At 35.9% G+C, this 18,845-nt stretch overlaps 1 protein-coding gene across 1 annotated transcript in view; it reads left to right on the plus strand.

Annotated features, from left to right (window-relative positions):
* DMD (dystrophin) overlaps window positions 1–18,845 on the plus strand; it is a 1,795,368-nt gene that overhangs the window by 413,942 nt on the left and 1,362,581 nt on the right. The window contains exon 25 of the mRNA XM_068961890.1: window positions 6,010–6,171. Coding sequence (XP_068817991.1) covers window positions 6,010–6,171 — 162 coding nt within the window. The remainder of the gene's footprint in view (window positions 1–6,009; window positions 6,172–18,845) is intronic.

Consider the following 18,845-nt stretch of genomic DNA (forward strand, 5'->3'; position numbering starts at 1 on the left):
TAAACCGTGCTGAAGTGATGTGCCCTGGCAGGGAAGAATGATCAGTTTCACCAGCTTCCCTTACCCCACCTGGGTGACATTATTCTCCATTGGCCTGAGAAGTAGGAAAGAAAGAAAGTGGGTATATATCTCCTCTTAAGTAGCATCTTATGGTGCTCATGTATTGTATGTAATAAAGACACAAACACTTGTTTTCTTTGGGATACAAGTGGGGCCTCTTAAGAGGTCTTACAGAAGCTCTTCTGTCTTCTCATTTCTTTAACAAGAAAAAGTATGCTGTGTAAACATGTTTTTGGGCATCTCATCCTAGAGTACTCATGCTCCATACACAGCACTCCTATTAGACAGCTAAACCATAGCTGCCTCCTTCAGTTTCCACTTGACCTACAAAACTGCTTTTGCTACACCAAACATTGGGAAGTACAAGATGCCTCCTCTCCTTACTATATCACCATTTCAGATCAGTTTTAACACTTCAGTAGTCACAGGAAGCAAACAAAAAGTGTTCAGCTACTTAAGCACAGTACAAGTTGGTAGTTAGAAGCCATCCCATCCACTTTGTGCTCCTAGGCTCTATAAATGGTGGACTTGGAGCTACCCTCATTTGTTTGGGGCAGAGGGGTGAAGTACCAGTGTTTTTGTCTCCCTGAGGAGTAAACAGGAGCCATCACACTCTCCTCCTGGGCCATAGACTCAATGTGACTCTGATTCTTTCCTAAATTTTCAGACAACTTTAGAATCCGTGAGATTGGTGGAGTAATGAAGGAAAGGTCGATTTTTGACCTCTTTTGTGAACGCTTTTGAGGTATATCTTATTCCCATCTCTTAGATGAGTAAACTTAGCACTTACAGTTTTCAGTTGAAGGCGATAGCCAAAAATCTAAAATAGCAGAGTCCACTGTGTTCCTGATGTAACAGTGCAGCTTCAGAAGAACTCGTAAGTCAAGTCAGAGTTAGGACACGAGGAAACAGCTAATCAAAATTGCTCTCAAACCCAACAATGTAATTTGGTCGAATTGGATATTTTTTTTAATTGAAGTATAGTTGATTTACAATGTTGTGTTAGTTTCTAGTGGACAGCAAAGTGACACACACACACGTACATATTCTTTTACATTCTGGTTTATTAAAGGATATTGAATATAGTTCCAGTAGGACCATGTTGTTTATATATTTTATATATAGTAGTTCGTGTCTGCTAATCCCAAACTCCTAATTTGTCCCTCCCCCACTCTCTTTCCCTTTTCATAACCATAAGTTTTTTTTATGTCTATGAGTCTGTTTCTGTTTCATAAATAGATTCATTTGTGTCATATTTTAGATTTCACATACAAGTGATATCTTAATATTTGTCTTTCTGACTTACTTTGGTCATCTCTAGGTCCATCCCTGTTGCTCCAAATATAACAGACTATGACTACTTGGCATTTGAACACATTACAGCCTCTTCATAGATGACCAAAAAAAAAAAAACGAAAAGGAAGCAGTTGCATTAATTACCAGGCCTATTGAAGTTGAAACTCCAGAAGATAGAACTTGATCAGGACAGTCTGTGCAGTGTGGTGCAGCTGCTAAATAATGTAGATTAGTACCCTCTTGGGTCTCTACATTAATTCCCGAAGAGCTGGAAGTTTAGGATTTGGTTTGAGCACATCTCTTTAGTTAATCCCTATTGTTTTACACTGGCCAAGGTAGCAGCATTCAAGGTGGCAATTAATGCTCTCCCTCAAGCAGAAACTTCAAGGACTGCTTTGCTTTATTTGCATCAGAATTTGGGACATAGATTTTTGTTTTGGTTTTAGTTCCTCTGCTACAAACATCATTCAGAGAAATGAGGTTTAGCTTTAACATTGGCTAAAATATTTCACTACTTAGGGAAAAAAAAATGCTGAAAATCAAATGTTTGGCACATCCAGCTCTCATTGATAAGTATAAGAGTAAAAAAATAAGTAAAATGAATAAGTTTATCATTTACTGCACGATGATCATAAACCATGCTATATATTTTTTTGTAGAATCAGCCATCTGACATCTATTCTTCTTTCTTTATTTACTAGAAATATTTATATTAATTTGTCTGAACTAAGAGTCTGACGTTTTCTTTGCAAATTGAACCAGAACAGGCCAGAATCTATAATTCTTTTGGAAATCCCTACTCCAAACTTCTGAGAAGCCTATCTTTCAGCATCCTAGCCCACTAAAAAGAGGAGCCTGGCAGGCTGCAGTCCATGGGACTGCAAAGAGTTGGACACAACTGAGCACAGCACATTCATATTTTAAATATATGTGCTTTGGTGCAAATTCTCAGCTTTTATTTCTCATGAAAAATATATTCTTCAGAATGAAAAATGCATTCTTCCACAGTTTCTTAGGCATGCTGCACTTTGATTGAAGTGAATGTTGGGCCACAAGGGTTAATCTGTTATTTTGAAAAGGAATGTGAGAGTCGATCAATTCACTGTGGAGACAACTTTGCATTGCCAACAGAAACCATTAACCTCTTAATTTTATATTGCACAGCACTTTGGGGGAAATAAGAATATTTTATTTTCGTGTATGTTGATTTTATTTAGTTTTCTTTGCATTTTCTCTGAAAACCAAATTAATCATGTTTTCACTATGTCTTTTCTTGGTAACCATTACTAGGATTCCATTTTCTACCTTTCTGTTTTTGTTGTTGATTGCCAGTCTTTTAATGGTTTTCTAACACCCCTCATATTTGCTGTTTTTGCCTAGCTATACGATTCTGCTTATGGCTGAGTGGATTAGCAAAAGACATGAAACAACATTTTAAAACAGCAGTTGAGCAGTATTCTGGAACAAAAACAAAAATATAGTTCTGGGTTAGGATGTCCTCCCAGCTCTATTCAGTGAAACAGCACAGGTTGAGTGCACCGAGACTCCTTGAAAATTCACAGGCCTGGCCTCCTATAAGGGTTGGCTTAACAAGATATTTAGAAATAGAAGACTGCCTATGCCATGACTAGTTCAAAGAATTCTGCAGGCTTTGATTGACATCAGGTCTTTTCACTCCCTGAGATAATCAAAGGATCTCTGTGAATCACTCTCTCTTATTGACTGCCAGGCCAGGCAAAGAGACAAACCACCTGAGATCAACTCTGCCATCATCTTGTAGGCCATTTCATTTCTTTCAACCAGAATTTCATGAATAGAAAAAGTTAGATTTCTAAAAATAATTTTGAGGCTAGATATGTGATTTAACATTATGTTATATTGTATCCTATTCAGTTATATTAGTATTCTACAGATGTGCACAGGAGAGTAAGCTGTTTTTGCCCTTAGCCAGATAAAGGACTGGATTTACACAATGCCAGAGTAGGCAATTGCAACTTGCTCTGGTTGGAAAGTTTCTCCAGCCACCTGTCACAATAGAGAAGTTTTATCATTAGAGAGTCATTTCTCAGGAGTTGCTCTCAGAAGGCTGCAGACATTCTCGTCTGTAATACAGAGAGCTCTGATTATAGCCATGAGCACAGTTATCTGAATGATTATGTGAGGCAACTTTAATTGAATTTTTTCCTGAAGAAAAAATAACTGTATTTGAGTTAGAATACAGGACAAGGTCTTGGTCACTGACTTTGGTCAAGTATTTTTTAATAGAAATAGATTTAATGCTCTATCCTATTCTGACACATTTAATAATAATAAAAGTAACAAAGGTGTGTTCTCCAAAAGATATATCTCCAAGTGTTGGTGAACTATTTTTTTTTTTTCAATTTCTTCTGTGAATCCAATATTTTGGTCTTAGACTACTTGAACTTTTCTCTGTTTTCTCCACAAATACCATTCATCCAGTCATAAAACTATTGGCCTTTTTTCGCAGAACGAATATTGAGCAATGGACAAGACAGCCATAATCTCTAAACTCATTAGAGCTTACAGTCTAAAGTAGAGGCAGTTAATGGGAAACTACAATGTGATGTTATACATGTTAAGACAGAAATAAAAGGGCAAGAGAGAACACAGGGTTTTAGGGTCAGCTACCTGGAGAGCGAGATGTCCACATTTCCAAGGTAAGACTCAAAGGATGAATATAATTTACCCAGGAAAAGGAAGTTTGGTCATGGGATTGTTCTAGGAAAACGGAATAGCATGTTTAAAGCCAAGTATAAAGAGAAATAGAGTGTATGCTGGGAAATTAAAACTAACATATCTCTATAGCTTCTGCAAGTAGTAGAAAATACCACGGGGACTATGAAAGAACTTTTGAGCTATATTAAAAAGTACAACTTTTATCCTAAGGAAAATAAGGAATCACTGGATGATTGAAGAAGATAATTGTTATGTTGCTTTACAAATAAGATACTGTATCGGCTTTGCAGATGAGTAGTGGCATGGCAGGATACCAGCCAAGAGTCCTGTAACCATGTTTGAGGCAAGAAATGCTAATAACCTCAAGTAGGGTATTGGTGTTGAAATGAGGGAGAAAAGGATGGAATCAAGAAATACTAGAAGGTAGAAGAAGGGATTGGTGACTGATGAGCTCATTAGTGGCAAAATGGTGAAGGATATAATAGAAGAGGAAATATCCCAAATAATGGCTAATAAAGGCCATGATGATAAAACACTGAGACAGGAAAAAAGAATACACAGAAAGAAGAAAAGCAAGTTGGGGAGGTCTCAGAGTGGATCCATATTTAGTGCTGTTGTTTCGATGGCTGTGGGACACCCAGGTGGAAATGTCAAGAAGGAGAATGCATAGGCAAGTGTAGAGAACAAGCGGGGAATCTGCACTGGAGATGTGGAGTTAAGAATTGTGAGCTTATGAGGTGTAATTGTGTTTGAGGGCATGGGTAGAATGTTAAGAAAGAAAAGCCTCAGACAGAATCCTGAAGATTTATGGTGTAGGTAGAAATACCCAGAAGACCTTCCTTGCTCCCTTAGCATCACACATCTTTCAGCTCCTTTTCCTTTGGTCCAGATGCCTTTAGATTTGTTCTTACTTGAGTAATGCTATATTCCAAGTTGGCTTCATTAAAGGACATTGATATCTGTAGTATCTTTCAAAGTTAAGAGCCAACATTTATATTCTTATTCTGTATGTAATATAAAAAAGCAGGATTATTTTTAAAACCCTGATCATGGTCATTGGGAAGGATGGTCCTTTTGTATCAGATAATCATGCCTTCATATTTTATAATAAGGAAAAATTCTTGATTATGATGCATAATTTAAGGAATTCTCAGTAAGTTACCTGTCCCATTTCTTTTATAACTACTCTTTTAAAGGTGAACAGATCCTTGAAGGGAGACTCTGCAATCTGTTCCACATGCTATTTATACTTAAAAAGTGTTAAATTATCCTAATCATACTTATAGTAACAATCAAGATTAATTGCAGCTATATTAGGGTTACTTATTATTTGTTCTACTTCAGCAGTAACACAAATCCAATTGCACAAGCAATTTCCATAATCCAAATTGTGAAAGGAAGAGGAGGAAAAAAATACCATGCATAGTTGGTTGAAATAGTATTCAAAATAAATCCATAACCAAATGTTTCTCTAAAATTCCCTTTTTGAAAAGGAGCTGATTCTGAACAGATTGTATATGTGTCTCACTGATGGAAGTGGATTATCTATCTTGAATTGGATTGTGATGACGATGACCCTATTCTAAGTAAACCAAATCTCTTGAACTATATAATGAGATCAGGAGGAGCATTCGGCCTGAGAACGACAGATTGCAACAACGGAGATGACTTCACTAATGTTTATCCAAGCCTCTTTCCTTGATGTACATAATACTGTGATTTTTGTCCTGCAGAGATTCCTGATGTAGTTTTGTATGCTCTTTTTTTCTTATTCTTATTTTCAATTTTTTAAGTAGAGCTGAATGAGTGGCAGGAAGCTGCGAAATCTATCTTACAAAAAGGTGATGAGGGAGAATCTAGAATCTTCTTTTGCTTGGCAGCTGGAATGCAGAAAAACTATCACCAGTAAACATTGGACTAATTCTTTTTTTTTTTTTTTTCCCTTTCTTTCTTTAGGCTGTGAGGAGGCAAAAGTTGCTTGAACAGAGTATCCAGTCTGCCCAGGAGATTGAAAAATCCTTACAGTTAATTCAGGAGTCCCTCTCATCAATTGACAAGCAGTTGGCAGCTTATATCGCTGACAAAGTGGATGCCGCTCAGATGCCTCAGGAAGCCCAGGCAAGTAGAACCTGGGACGAGCTTCTTTGGTTTTTATTATCTGACCAAGACAGTGGTAAATTTCTAACTTAAAATTTATTCATCTAGTTGCACAGAGTGTTATTTGATCGATGGATTTGACTGTTTGGAGATAAGGGGGGAAAGAGCTCTAGATTAGTACTCTAAGATTTATTTTCAAATGTATGTAATGGAGGAACTTGAAATAGACACTTAAAAGACTGGGGCAGTATCACACTGAAGTCTGCTATTTATCACTATTTTTGGTCTATACTTTAGGTGGAGGGAAACCATAGGAATGTAAATTATGAAAAAAATATTTTTGGTGGTTCTATTAAAAATGCAGCCCCAAATATTTTCTTATCAACTCACCTTCATTATCCTGGAATCAGAATTCATATAACCTATATTCTACATTTAATGTGTTGCAAGTAGTTAATAATAAGAAATTAGAGATATAAATTTACATTTTATTACTAATACTAATATTCTCTATACTCATTTTCACATATGATATATTCAGCACTATTCAATCTGAATTATGAAATATATTAAACTAATTTTTCTAGAATCAGAGTTAAAATAGTAATGAAAATAAATCTAAGTCAAATTTATACTGAGTAAATTTAGGCTATATTCATATTAATTTTCAACTTGGACAGTAGTGATGTATTTCTATTTTTAAATAACACTTGCTTGTTTGTAAAATATCATAAGTATTATTTGTATAAATGTCTTTAGAGTTTTCTGATAGTAAGGTTACATATCATATATATATATTAGGAACCCAATACCCAGGGATAACTCAGACTGATACATTATAATGTGAGAAGCATTAGAAGGTTATCTGTCCATCCCCAAGGCCCTCTCCCCACTAATTGGTGGAGATACATGAATGTTTCCACTTTAAAATAAATTTGGATTTATGAAATACTAGATTTATAAATTACGGTTATGATGCCATTACAGTGCATTAAACCACAGTTAAATGGATGTTCAAAGCATCATTGAACATAATAGCATGTGTTAGTTTACCATATTGTATAAGTTTTGTCTGAGAAAGTATTTGAGTGCATGGGATAGAATACAAGTAGTTTGGATAGGCTGAAAAAGTCTAGAGTGGTGGGATTCCTCATTGACTGCTGTAGCAAGAGGTGAAGAAAGTGAAGTTGGGGAAGTTTTTGATGATAAAATCCTCATGATAGTTTTCCACTAGGGCCGTATGTAACCTCCCTGGTATATACACTTCTTCAGACTTACCTAGTTTCGTCAAGTTCTCCAGCATTGTCTATTTTGAAGACTCTTTCAATTTGAGCCACATACAAACTTTTTTAGGCAAGCTTTAGAAAAATGCATGATAGGAATGAAATTTTTACTGAATTGAAAAGAACTACATGATTATAAACTGAAGGCAGAGTAGAACTGCTTATTTTGTTTAATTTAGTGACATGAATTTGGAAGAAGGTTTGATTAAAGATGTCTCATACCTTTTTGAATGTAATTAAGGAAAAATTTGAATGGTATAAATATTAAAATCAGTTATACTATAAAATAAATGGAGTTCCTTTTTCAAGCTGGTAGAATGAAGCTATAAGTAGCAAATTTGAGATTGGCAAAAGTTCTTAGTGTCTGAGGTAAAAATTGGGAACTTTCAGAAAAAAAAATATTGTTTACTTGAAAAGGTTGTTGACCCTGAATGTTTGTTTATTTACTTATGAATACATGATTCCATAAACATGAATATAACATGCTAGTTTAATAACATAAAGATTTTTGTTTTTCTTTCTCAAAAACTATGATAAAAGATTATTAATAACAGTTCAAAATATTGTTGATAACAGCACACAGATTAGGACATTTCAAATCTACTTGAAAAAAAGAGATTTTGGAATACTAACAAGTTCACATCTATTTTCCTTACATTTCTGTTTGCACCTGCATTTCAAGATGATCTTAACTTTGAATTCCCCAGGTGGTAATATATTATAAAATGCATGGCACCCAAAAGCTATAGAAACATTCTTTTCCAAAATTCTTTTTGTTTATTCATTTATTTATTTTTGCCACACCATGCCGCATGTGGGATCTTAGTTCCCTGAGTAGGGATCAAACCTGTGCCTCGTGCACTGGAAGTGTGGAATCTTCACCCCTGGACTGCCAGGGAAGTCCCTCCAAGCTTTTATTTTAAGATGACATCAAAGTGAATTGTTTTCCGGAACAGAGTTAGCAGCTACTCAGATTTACTTCAGGGATTGCCTTTCCTGAAGCTCAATATGAATCTCCCCTGGAAGAAACAAGTAGAGAATAAAGGGATTGTCTGTGAAGTGAGAACTTAGGCACAGCGTGTCAGACAAAGGACTTCCTAAGAATACCACCGAAATGACATTTTTTCTAAGCATAGATAATGAGGCTAAATTTAAGGCTTGGTATAAATGAAACTTCATACCCAATGTGTTTCCATAAATTGGCATAAAAGTTCATTGCTAATTAAAAGATTAACGGGGTTAGCTTTCCCTTTTCAGAAACTGAGTACTTGTTTTAATACATCACTGAAAAGCAGGACAAGACGAATGGCATTGCCGTATTTGGTCATCTTATATCTGTGCTCAGTTTTCCGGTCACATATTGGCCCCATAGATTTGTGGATGTTTGACTCCACCGTGTGGTGCACTGGTAGTTTTACTACTAAATTTAAATCTGTAAAAAGAGTCTTCCTTTTTCGGCCTTTTAAGAGTGTTTGAGATTCTCAGGTATTAAAAACAAAATCAGGATTAAGGGAATGGGCGCAATGTGTATAATATTTTGACAGGTATACTCTTATTTTATATAAAAGCAAATGTAGATCAGGTCACTTTCTTGAGCATAAAGGAGCTTCCCACTGCCTGTGCATATTCATTGACCAGTTATCTGTCATGATTAAGCAAACTGGGCCTTCTGATTCTAAACCAGATTAAAAATATTTTACCTTTTTATTTAGTGCCATGAGCCTCAGGAGTAAAGTTTAACCTTTCAGAAAGTAAAACCATATCCTGCTAGGGCAAACATTGACTGGAGTGTTTTATTTCAAAAAAATAATTCTTAAGAAAACCACGTTCTTAAATCGAATGACTGCAGCATTAAAATGCCAGCCTATATAAAGAGAGGCTCTTATTCAAGTATAAAATTAAGATGACATCTTATTAATTCAAACAGTATAAGGCAAATGGGGAAAGCTCTTCTTGATACAGAAATTGATTATCTGAATACATAAATCAAAAATTTGAAGATATATTTTAAAAATAGTATGATTAAAATATAAAAACCCCATGAGTGTTTCTTTGAAACAACTATACAGAATATAATCTTCAAATTGGATTACTGCAGGGAAGCACATGGCGTGAATAGAGTTGTTTACTCCTTAATTTTACTGAAGAACATGGTAAAACACAGAGATTTAGTTTTATCACCTAAGGTCTGGAGGCAGAAATCCAAGTCCTTATCTTTGCATGGCAGGCCAATCAAGTCAGAATCTCTAGGTGGACTCAGTCATCAGAATTTTGGGAAACCACCCCCCCACCCCAAGTTATCCTAACAGGTGTCTAAGGTTGAGAACTTTGGAAATGGCTAGTCCCAGGTCCCCCCCCGCCCCCCGCCCCGACATCACGTTTCTCAACACTGTTTGACAAACATTCTCACCTATGGCTGAGTCAGAATTTCACTGGGAGGAAGATGGGGTGGAAATCAGACATTGGTGACTTCTATCTTGCTTGTTTCTTTAATCTTATGGGAAATAAGTGAAGGCAGACAATATAGCTGAGAACTCCTACATGAGTGAATTAATTTAGACAAATAGAATTTTCCTTATGAATGTTTTAAGAGGAAGAGGAGCTTAGCTTAGCCATCTTTTTTTTCTAATTCCACATATGTTAATGTGCCAGTTAGCTTCTCTAAATCATTGTAGGAGCTGTGATAACTTTGTATAAATAGCCAATTAAATGCTGTATACTTATTAAGATTACACAGGTACTTTAATCTGTATTTTTCCCTTTTATAGTAATCTCATAGTTTGAATCTCCAATATGTAAGAACAATCTCACATGAGTACCTGTTGAAATGCTCCACATCATTATGTGTTGAAGATACATGTTTTATAGAAGAGAATGTGACCCCTTTACTTAGATTACCGCAAGGAGCGTTGGGGTTGTTTAGCAGTGACTGTGATTGCTAAATTGTTCAGTTTTTTGTCCTGCAGATTCCTGATTTCATCTTCTGCGGCCTCATATCTCACACAGTAGATTTATGTTCATGAGTGAAGTCGCTCACTCGTGTCTGACTTTGCTACCCCATGGACTGTAGCCTACCAGGCTCCTCCCTCCGTGGGATTCTCCAGGCAAGAGTACAGGAGTGGGTTGCCATTTTCTTCTCCAGGGGATCTTCCCGACCCAGGGATCAAGCCCTGGTCTCCTGCATTCCAGGCAGACGCTTTAACCTCTGAGCCACCAGGGAAGCCCATGGAAAAAATAAATGACTACCAAAGGAGAGGACCTCATAGTCAGCATAGAAAAGGGCTCCTATATTTTGCTCATCAAGCTAGGACTTTTGGGTAGTCCAGATATCTACAGAGCAGATATCTTCCTTCTATCTCTTTTTCCATCCCAGTTAAAATATGGTTAAAACTTAGTATCAATAAACAGAAAAGAGGAATCTTCTTTTGACTAAAGAAAGCTGTTAATTATAGATGATTGAATTAGCTGCACATCAAAATAAATCATAATTGAGGTCTTCCTGTATTTATTGAAGCTAAATCTTCTCACTCACTTAAAATATATTTGGCTCTGTTTAAATGAAAACATTCCAAATTTCTCAAAGTCATTGCTTAAAAAATAAAGACCTAAATGCAAATTTTGGTATATCAGATTAAGCTTATGATTTCATTATGGAATAAAAAAGACTTTTATAGTGTAAATAGGCGCATTTGATTGCCAGATGACTCAAAACAGTCTAACTTTACAGCCTACTTCACCAATTTATGAACTAGACGGCATAAACCCATATAGGGAATTCATCCAGGAATAATGTAATAATGAAATGATTTAATCCCAGAACAATAAAATGGAGCATGATTACAGATATTTGGACTCTGATATTAAACTCTGCATAACCGTAACACACATTTTCCTTTCTTTTTACCCAGCAGTAAAATGATAAACAATGCAGTGAATTTTAAATCTGTTCTGACACTGAAATGCTGCCTATGTGTATTACTGTATAGAACTGATTACTCCCCAATATAAAATGGCTATTATTGTTATTTTGACATATTTAATATTGTGGGAAACAATCACAAGCAAGAGTTGCAGAAGATGTGAAAAATTACATTTTTTTCCATGTCCCACATTTTAAAACTACAAACTATTCAAGATCCTTTTAGTACATTTTATTTCTTTAATTTTGTGAGTATGTGTTATATGTGGCCATTTCACCATCTTGAGGATGCCGTATCAAAATTACCATTTGTTTAAAAATTACTCATCTAACTATTAAATTTCCCCATTTGTAGTCTTAACGTGACATCTAATATTTTTATTTCTGAAATATTTTCTTTGGAGTCATTTTCTTTATCTGATGTGAGAAAAGCTTGAACAATTATCTGACATAAAGTTTCCTTTATTCCAGTAAATAGTTACAGCTTAATTTTGCTCACCACTTTCTGTCATTAATTTGATATATGAGAATGGTCTGATGAGGTAAATCATGATAAAAAGCCCTGTTCTCTGCTCAGTTAGTTGTAAAATGCTATATTGGAAATGTCATTAATGTTTGATTTTTAGTTTTATAACTTGCCCTTTACGATCTTTAATGGAAAAATGGCTATTTTCATTTCCATTGTTGTTGCTTGCTCTCAATATATAGTGCTAATTGTGAACATAATTTCTGTATTATCAAATGTCTTATTTTTGTAATGCTATGATTATTTAATTTGCTTTATATTATTTCACTCTTTTTATGAAAAACATCTAGTGATCCTGAGAAGTATTAAGTTGAGAGTTCCTTTTAGAAAATACATGGGGGTTCCAAATCGGCATCATGCATTGGCTACTTCCTTTCATTTTATTTCTTTTGGAAATTACTGATTTAATATGAGGCTAAGATGAGAGTTTCACATGATCAGTTATTTTCTTCAAACATTTACCATCCATACCCTGGTAGATGTGTATTTTAAGTAAACATGTAACTGAGATAGTACAGTCTTTAGACCTTTAGCAGATCATAGAAATCTGGTAGCTACCTTTGGAAATCATTATTCTCTGGATGAAATTGTCATTTCCCAATATTTTCTTCTATATTACAAAAGGGTTTTTTTTTAATGTTATTTTTTTCATTGTCTGATTATAATATCAGAAAAAAAAATGATCCATCTTTTTTAAAAGTAACTTGTAAATGGGAGATTGTCCACTTTGCATAGAAGTTTCCATAATAGTTATTTAAACAAATCACTGGAGAATCCCAGGGACGGGGGAGCCTGGTGGGCTGCCATCTATGGGGTCGTACAGAGTCGGACACGGCTGAAGCGACTTAGCAGCAGTGGCAGCAAAGTGGTAAAGCATTTTTAAATTATACAGTTTCAGAATAATAATCAGATGATGTTAAATAAAGAAGGTGGTAAAAGATATCCTAAGTACAAACTAAAAATTAAGTATCAATTGAAGGTAAGAATTGTGGAATTAATTTTTAAAGGTGCTAGCTAAATATAAGTATGGTACATGATTACAACCTTCCCAAAGTAGATCAATTAGAGATATATATCTATTTTTATCTTGTAATTTTAATAATGAAATAAATTGTCATCTCTAAATAAACACATTAAGTGCATGAGAGTATATTTAGTACATGAGTATATGTTTACACTCACTAAGTACATGAGTAGGATTTCTCAAATTTACTTGTGTGATATATTTTGCCAAAAAAATCAGAAGAATATTTTGAACAAAGAATTATATTCCTCTTGGCTATTAACACATATTAATATATAAAATATTCTGAGAAGTTCTATAGTATTGTTATCCTTAGTTTATAAAATATATTTAGTCACTGTGCTCTTATCATGCATAATACTTAATTGATGAAGAAATTTTGATCTCTAATCCTATTGGAATAACGCTACAGATATGAGAATTTTTCTAGGAATTCTGCCTATAAATTATCATAAAATCTCAGTTTTATATGAGATTCAGCCATCATTTTTTTTTCAGTTTTAATGGTTTTAGTAGTGGTGACCTTTCTAAGAGTACAGAAATTCATCCACTCAATAGTCTATGTTGATATAAATATGAACATTTCAAAGTCCATGTAATTTTTGCATTGAAACTTAAAAATTTGTGGGTTTTTTTTTCACAAGTTACATGGTCCTTCACATCCCCATTTGACAGATAAAAGTTAAGTTTTGGTCATTTGTTTATAAGGCATTTTTGTCCTCATTGTTTTTAAATCATAAAAACATTATGGATTGTTTGGAAAAATGTGAAGTTTATCACCGGAAGGCCTACGTTTCAGTAATCACTAAAACTCTTTTGGCTTTTTTTTTTTTTTTTTGTAATGCAGTGCTACTGGAGGCAGCTTTGAGGGGGTAGTCTTTAAGGGGGGAAAAAAAAAAAAACTTCATAAAAGAAAATCAAATTTTTTTAAAGAATAATTTTATTATTTTTGACAAGTGACAATCCCAGTTGTGGATGTGACTGGTGATAGAAGCAAGGTCTGATGCTGTAAAGAGCAATATTGCATAGGAATCTGGAATGTTAGGTCCATGAATCAAGGGAAATTGGAAGTGGTCAAGCAGGAGATGGCAAGAGTGAACATCAACATTCTAGGACTCAGCAAACTAAAATGGACTGGAATGGGTGAATTTAACTCAGATGACCATTATATCTACTACTATGGGTAGGAATCCCTTAGAAAAAATGGAGTAGCCATCATAGTCAACAAAAGAGTCTGAAATGCAGTACTTGGATGCAGTCTCCAAAATGACAGAATGATCTCTGTTCGTTTCCAAGGCAAACCATTCAATATCACAGTAATCAAAGTCTATGCCTCAACCAGTAACACTGAAGAAGACATACAAGACCTTCTAGAACTAACACCTATAAAAGATGTCCTTTTCATTATAGGGGACTGGAATGCAAAAGTAGCAAGTCAAGAAACACCTGGAATAACAGGCAAATTTGGCTTTAGAGTACAGAAAGAATCAGGGCAAAGGCTAATAGAGTTTTGCCAAGAGAACACACTGGTCATAGCAAACACCCTCTTCCAACAACACAAGAGAAGACTTTACACATGGACATTGGCAGATGGCCAACAATGAAATTAGATTGCTTATGTTCTTTGCAGCCAAAGATGGAGAGCTCTATACAGTCAGCAAAAACAAGACTGGGAGCTGACTGTGGCTCAGATCATGAACTCCTTATTACCAAATTCAGACTTAAATTGAAGAAAGGAGGGAAAACCACTAGACCATGCAGGTATGACCTAAATCAAATCCCTTATGATTATACAGTGGAAGTGAAAAATAGATTTAAGGGACTAGATCTGATAGAGTGCCTAATGAATTATGGACAGAGGTTCTTGACATTGTACAGGAGACAGGGATCAAGACCATCCCCATGGAAAAGAAATGAAAAAAGTAAAATGGCTGTCTGAGGAGGCCTTATATATAGCTGTGAAAAGAATAGAAGCAGAAAGCAAAGGAGAAAAGGAAAGATATAACACCTGAATACAGAGTTCCAAAGAATAGCGAGAAGACATAAGAAAGCCTTCCTCAGTGATCAATGCAAAGAAATAGAGGAAAACAACAGAATGGGAAAGACTAGAGATCTCTTCAAGAAAATTAGAGATACCAAGGAAACCTTTCATGCAAAGATGGGCTCAATATAGGACAGAAATGGTATGGGCCTAACAGAAGCAGAAGATATTAAGAAGAGGTGGTAAGACTACACAAAAGAACTGTACAAAAAAGATCTTCATGACCCAGATAATCATGATGGTGTGATCATTCACCTAGAGCCAGACATCCTGGAATGGGAAGCCAATTGGGCCTTAGAAAGCATCACTACAAACAAAGCTAGTGGAGGTGATGGAATTCCAGTGGAGCTATTTCAAATCCTGAAAGATGATGTTGTGAAAGTGCTGCACTCAGTATGCCAGCAAATTTGGAAAACTCAGCAGTGGCCACAGGACTGGAAAAGGTCAGTTTTCATTCCAATCCCAAAGAAAGGCAGTACCAAAGAATGCTCAAACGACCGCTCAATTGCACTCATTCACAGTTAGTAAAATAACACTCAAAATTCTCCAAACCAGGCTTCAGCACGTGAACCATGAACTTCCAGATGTTCAAGCTCGTTTTCAAAAAGGCAGAGGAACCAGAGATCAAATTGCCACCATCTGCTGGATCATCAAAAAAGCAGGAGAGTTACAGAAAAACATCTATTTCTGCCTTATTGACTATGCCAAAGCCTTTGACTGTGAGGATCACAATAAACTGTGGAAAATTCTGAAAGAGATGGAAATACCACACCACCTGACCTGCCTCTTGAGAAACCTGTATGCAGGTCAGGAAGCAACAGTTAGAACTAGACATGGAACAACAGACTGGTTCCAAATAGGAAAAGGAGTAAGTCAAAGCTGTATATTGTCACCCTGCTTATTTAACTTATATGCAGAGTACATCATGAAAAACGCTGGACTGGAAGAAACACAAGCTGGAATCAAGATTGCCAGGAGAAATCTCTATAACCTCAGATATGCAGATGACACTACCCTTATGGTAGAAAGTGAAGAAGAACTAAAGAGCCTCTTGATGAAAGTGAAAGAGGAGAGTGAAAAAGTTGGCTTAAAGCTCAACATTCAGAAAACAAAGATCATGGCATCAGGTCCCATCACTTCATGGCAAATAGAGGAGGAAATAGTGTCAGACTTTGTTTTTCTGGGCTCTAAAATCACTGCAGATGGTGATTGCAGCCATGAAATTAAAAGACGCTTACTCCTTGGAAGAAAAGTTATGACCAACCTAGACAGCATATTAAAAAGCAGAGACATTATTTTGCCAACAAAGGTCCGTCTAGTCAAGGCTATGGTTTTTCCAGTAGTCATGTATGGATGTTGGACCATAAAGAAAGCTGAGTGCCGAAGAATTAATGCTTTTGAACTGAGGTGTTGGAGAAGACTCTTGAGAGTCCCTTGGACTGCAAGGAGGCCCAACCAGTCCTTGCTAAAGATCAGTCATGTGTGTTCATTGGAAGGACTGATGTTGAAGCTGAAACTCCAATACTTTGGCCACTGATGCGAAGAATTGACTCATTTGAAAAGACCCTGATGCTGGGAAAGATTGAGAGCAGGAAGAGAAGGGGATGACAAAGGATGGGATGGTTGGATATCATCACTGACTCAATGGATATGAGTTTGGTAAAACTCCGGAAGTTGGTGATAGACAGGAAGGCCTGGCGTGCTGAGGTTCATGAGGTCGCAAAGAGTCAGACACGACTTAGCGACTGAACTGAACTGAACTGACCATCCCTGAAACTTAAGATTCAGTAACTTGACATTAATTTCCCTTTTAAGTAGTAATTTTTACTCTACCCACATCCAGTTTTTCTGTGAAACTAAGTATATACACTCTGCACCTTCCAAACTCAGTCTTTGCTAGCATGGTTCCCACAACCTCGAATGGGATCCTGTTTTCTTATTATCTTATCTACCCCTCTAAATTGGAGCAGGAAATGGTAAGCCCCTCCAGTATTCTTGCCAGGTAAGTCCCATGGACAGAGGAGCCTGGCGGGCTATAATTCATGGGGTCGCAAAGAGTCAGACCCAACTTAGTGACAGAGCATGCATGCACCCCTCTAAGAAACTTATCAGCCATATGGAACTTAAATATGCCAATTTCTTGAAATTTTTATCAGATTCTATAGTAGAAATGTATATGTGTCTTGTCCTTTATGGCATAGTTTGAGTTTTTGCTATTATATTGCACATATTTCTACTTTGTAATTAACTCATATCTTTACATTCTGTTTCCCCGGAAATTCTTTAATAGGGTCAATTGTTTTGTTCTCATTCTGTGGAATAAGATAGTAGATGAAGAATTTCCTTTTTGAATTGATAAGCTAAACAGTACAACTATATAGATAAGATTAAATGTTTTTTCTGATGAATGTCTATTCAAAGAATATTTTTATTTTTAAATCATAATTTAAGAGGCAGTGCAGTTGTTTAAAGGGCAGTTGAATTTGCTACTTTACCTTGGAGAAGTCAACATTTTTACCCTCATATGTAAGTGTAGTTGAGGATAGTAAATACTTACCTTCATTTGATTAGATAATCAAATGAATGTTTGAGAACTGTTCAGACATAAGGTCACACACATGTCTACTTTGGCAGTGATGATAATGATGGTTTTTCCTTCAGGACTCTTCTCTTACCCCTCTAGTATAAAAGGCTGATGGAATTATGTGTGTATTTCTTTATTTCCTTTGCTATATACACCTTGAGTGCCAAATGGATTAATGAGTTAAAAACATGTGGACAGATCCTGTTAAAGGTATAGAATTTGAACCCTCTGCTCTCTCTGAATATCTTTTTAATTTTCACCTCATCATTATCCTTTCATGATTTCCATAATGACTATTCACTTTCCTTTTGATTTCTCACCAACCCTCTTATCCTCAGAAGATATCAAGGGGCTCGTATTCATAAATAAATGATATATGATGGCACAGAAAAGTCATGAACAGATATTTGTGCAGACAACTTGAGCAGGGATTTACTTGTACAACTGCCTCTAATCTTATTACCAAAACCAATAGAGTTGTCTACTGCAGACGTGAGAATTTTCCCAGATACTCTGTCTACAGATCATGGCCGTGCTTCATTGCTGGCTTGTCATTATGACTGTACATTTAGAGATGAGAAAAGTTTATGCTCACCTTGATTCCATGAGGCATTACTGTGTTCTTATGACCAACTCCCCTCCCTCGAAGGAGGCTCAAAGGTGTGCTGTGTTGACCAGGTGGCAAATCAGAGCCCTGAGATTTAAACCCAGCTTTATCTATGCTGATTCCCAGAGAGCATCAAGTAGGAAGCATTGCACTTTGCACTTCTCCACATCCAGAATCATCTTTAGGTGTTACCTTTGGCTTCTGAAAAAAGTGGCACTCCTCTACCTGTCAATATTTTCCATTGATTATAGATTTTTGCCCTTCACTCCATTTTCTCTCATTTCCTCCAGGGGTTTTTGTAATGCATTAACTTCATGCATGTTTTTTCTTTTCTTTTCTTTTTTTTTTTTAAAGCTTCATCCAGTGGCTTCTTTTACATGGCCTTAACACATGTTCAATTCTACTGTCCTACATTTCATGTGGAGAGAAGTCTTCAAAACTGATTTAAAATGTTTTTATAAGGGCTTTTCCTTGTCCTTAATCAGACTGCAGCCCTTGAAATTTTGACTTCTACTTTCACCATCCACTGACTCTGTCCTAACTACAGTGCTCACTGACCAGCTAATATGCCCTTATTATTAATAGCACTTATTCTTATTTGATCTGTTTCAAAATTGACATTGTCCACCTCTCGCTCATTCTTAAATCTCTCACATACTTGATTTCAGTGGCAACCTCTCTCTTTCCTGGTTGTCCCTTTTCTCCTTCTCT

Source organism: Capricornis sumatraensis, chromosome X (genome assembly GCF_032405125.1).
Source record: "Capricornis sumatraensis isolate serow.1 chromosome X, serow.2, whole genome shotgun sequence".
Taxonomy (NCBI): domain Eukaryota; kingdom Metazoa; phylum Chordata; class Mammalia; order Artiodactyla; family Bovidae; genus Capricornis; species Capricornis sumatraensis.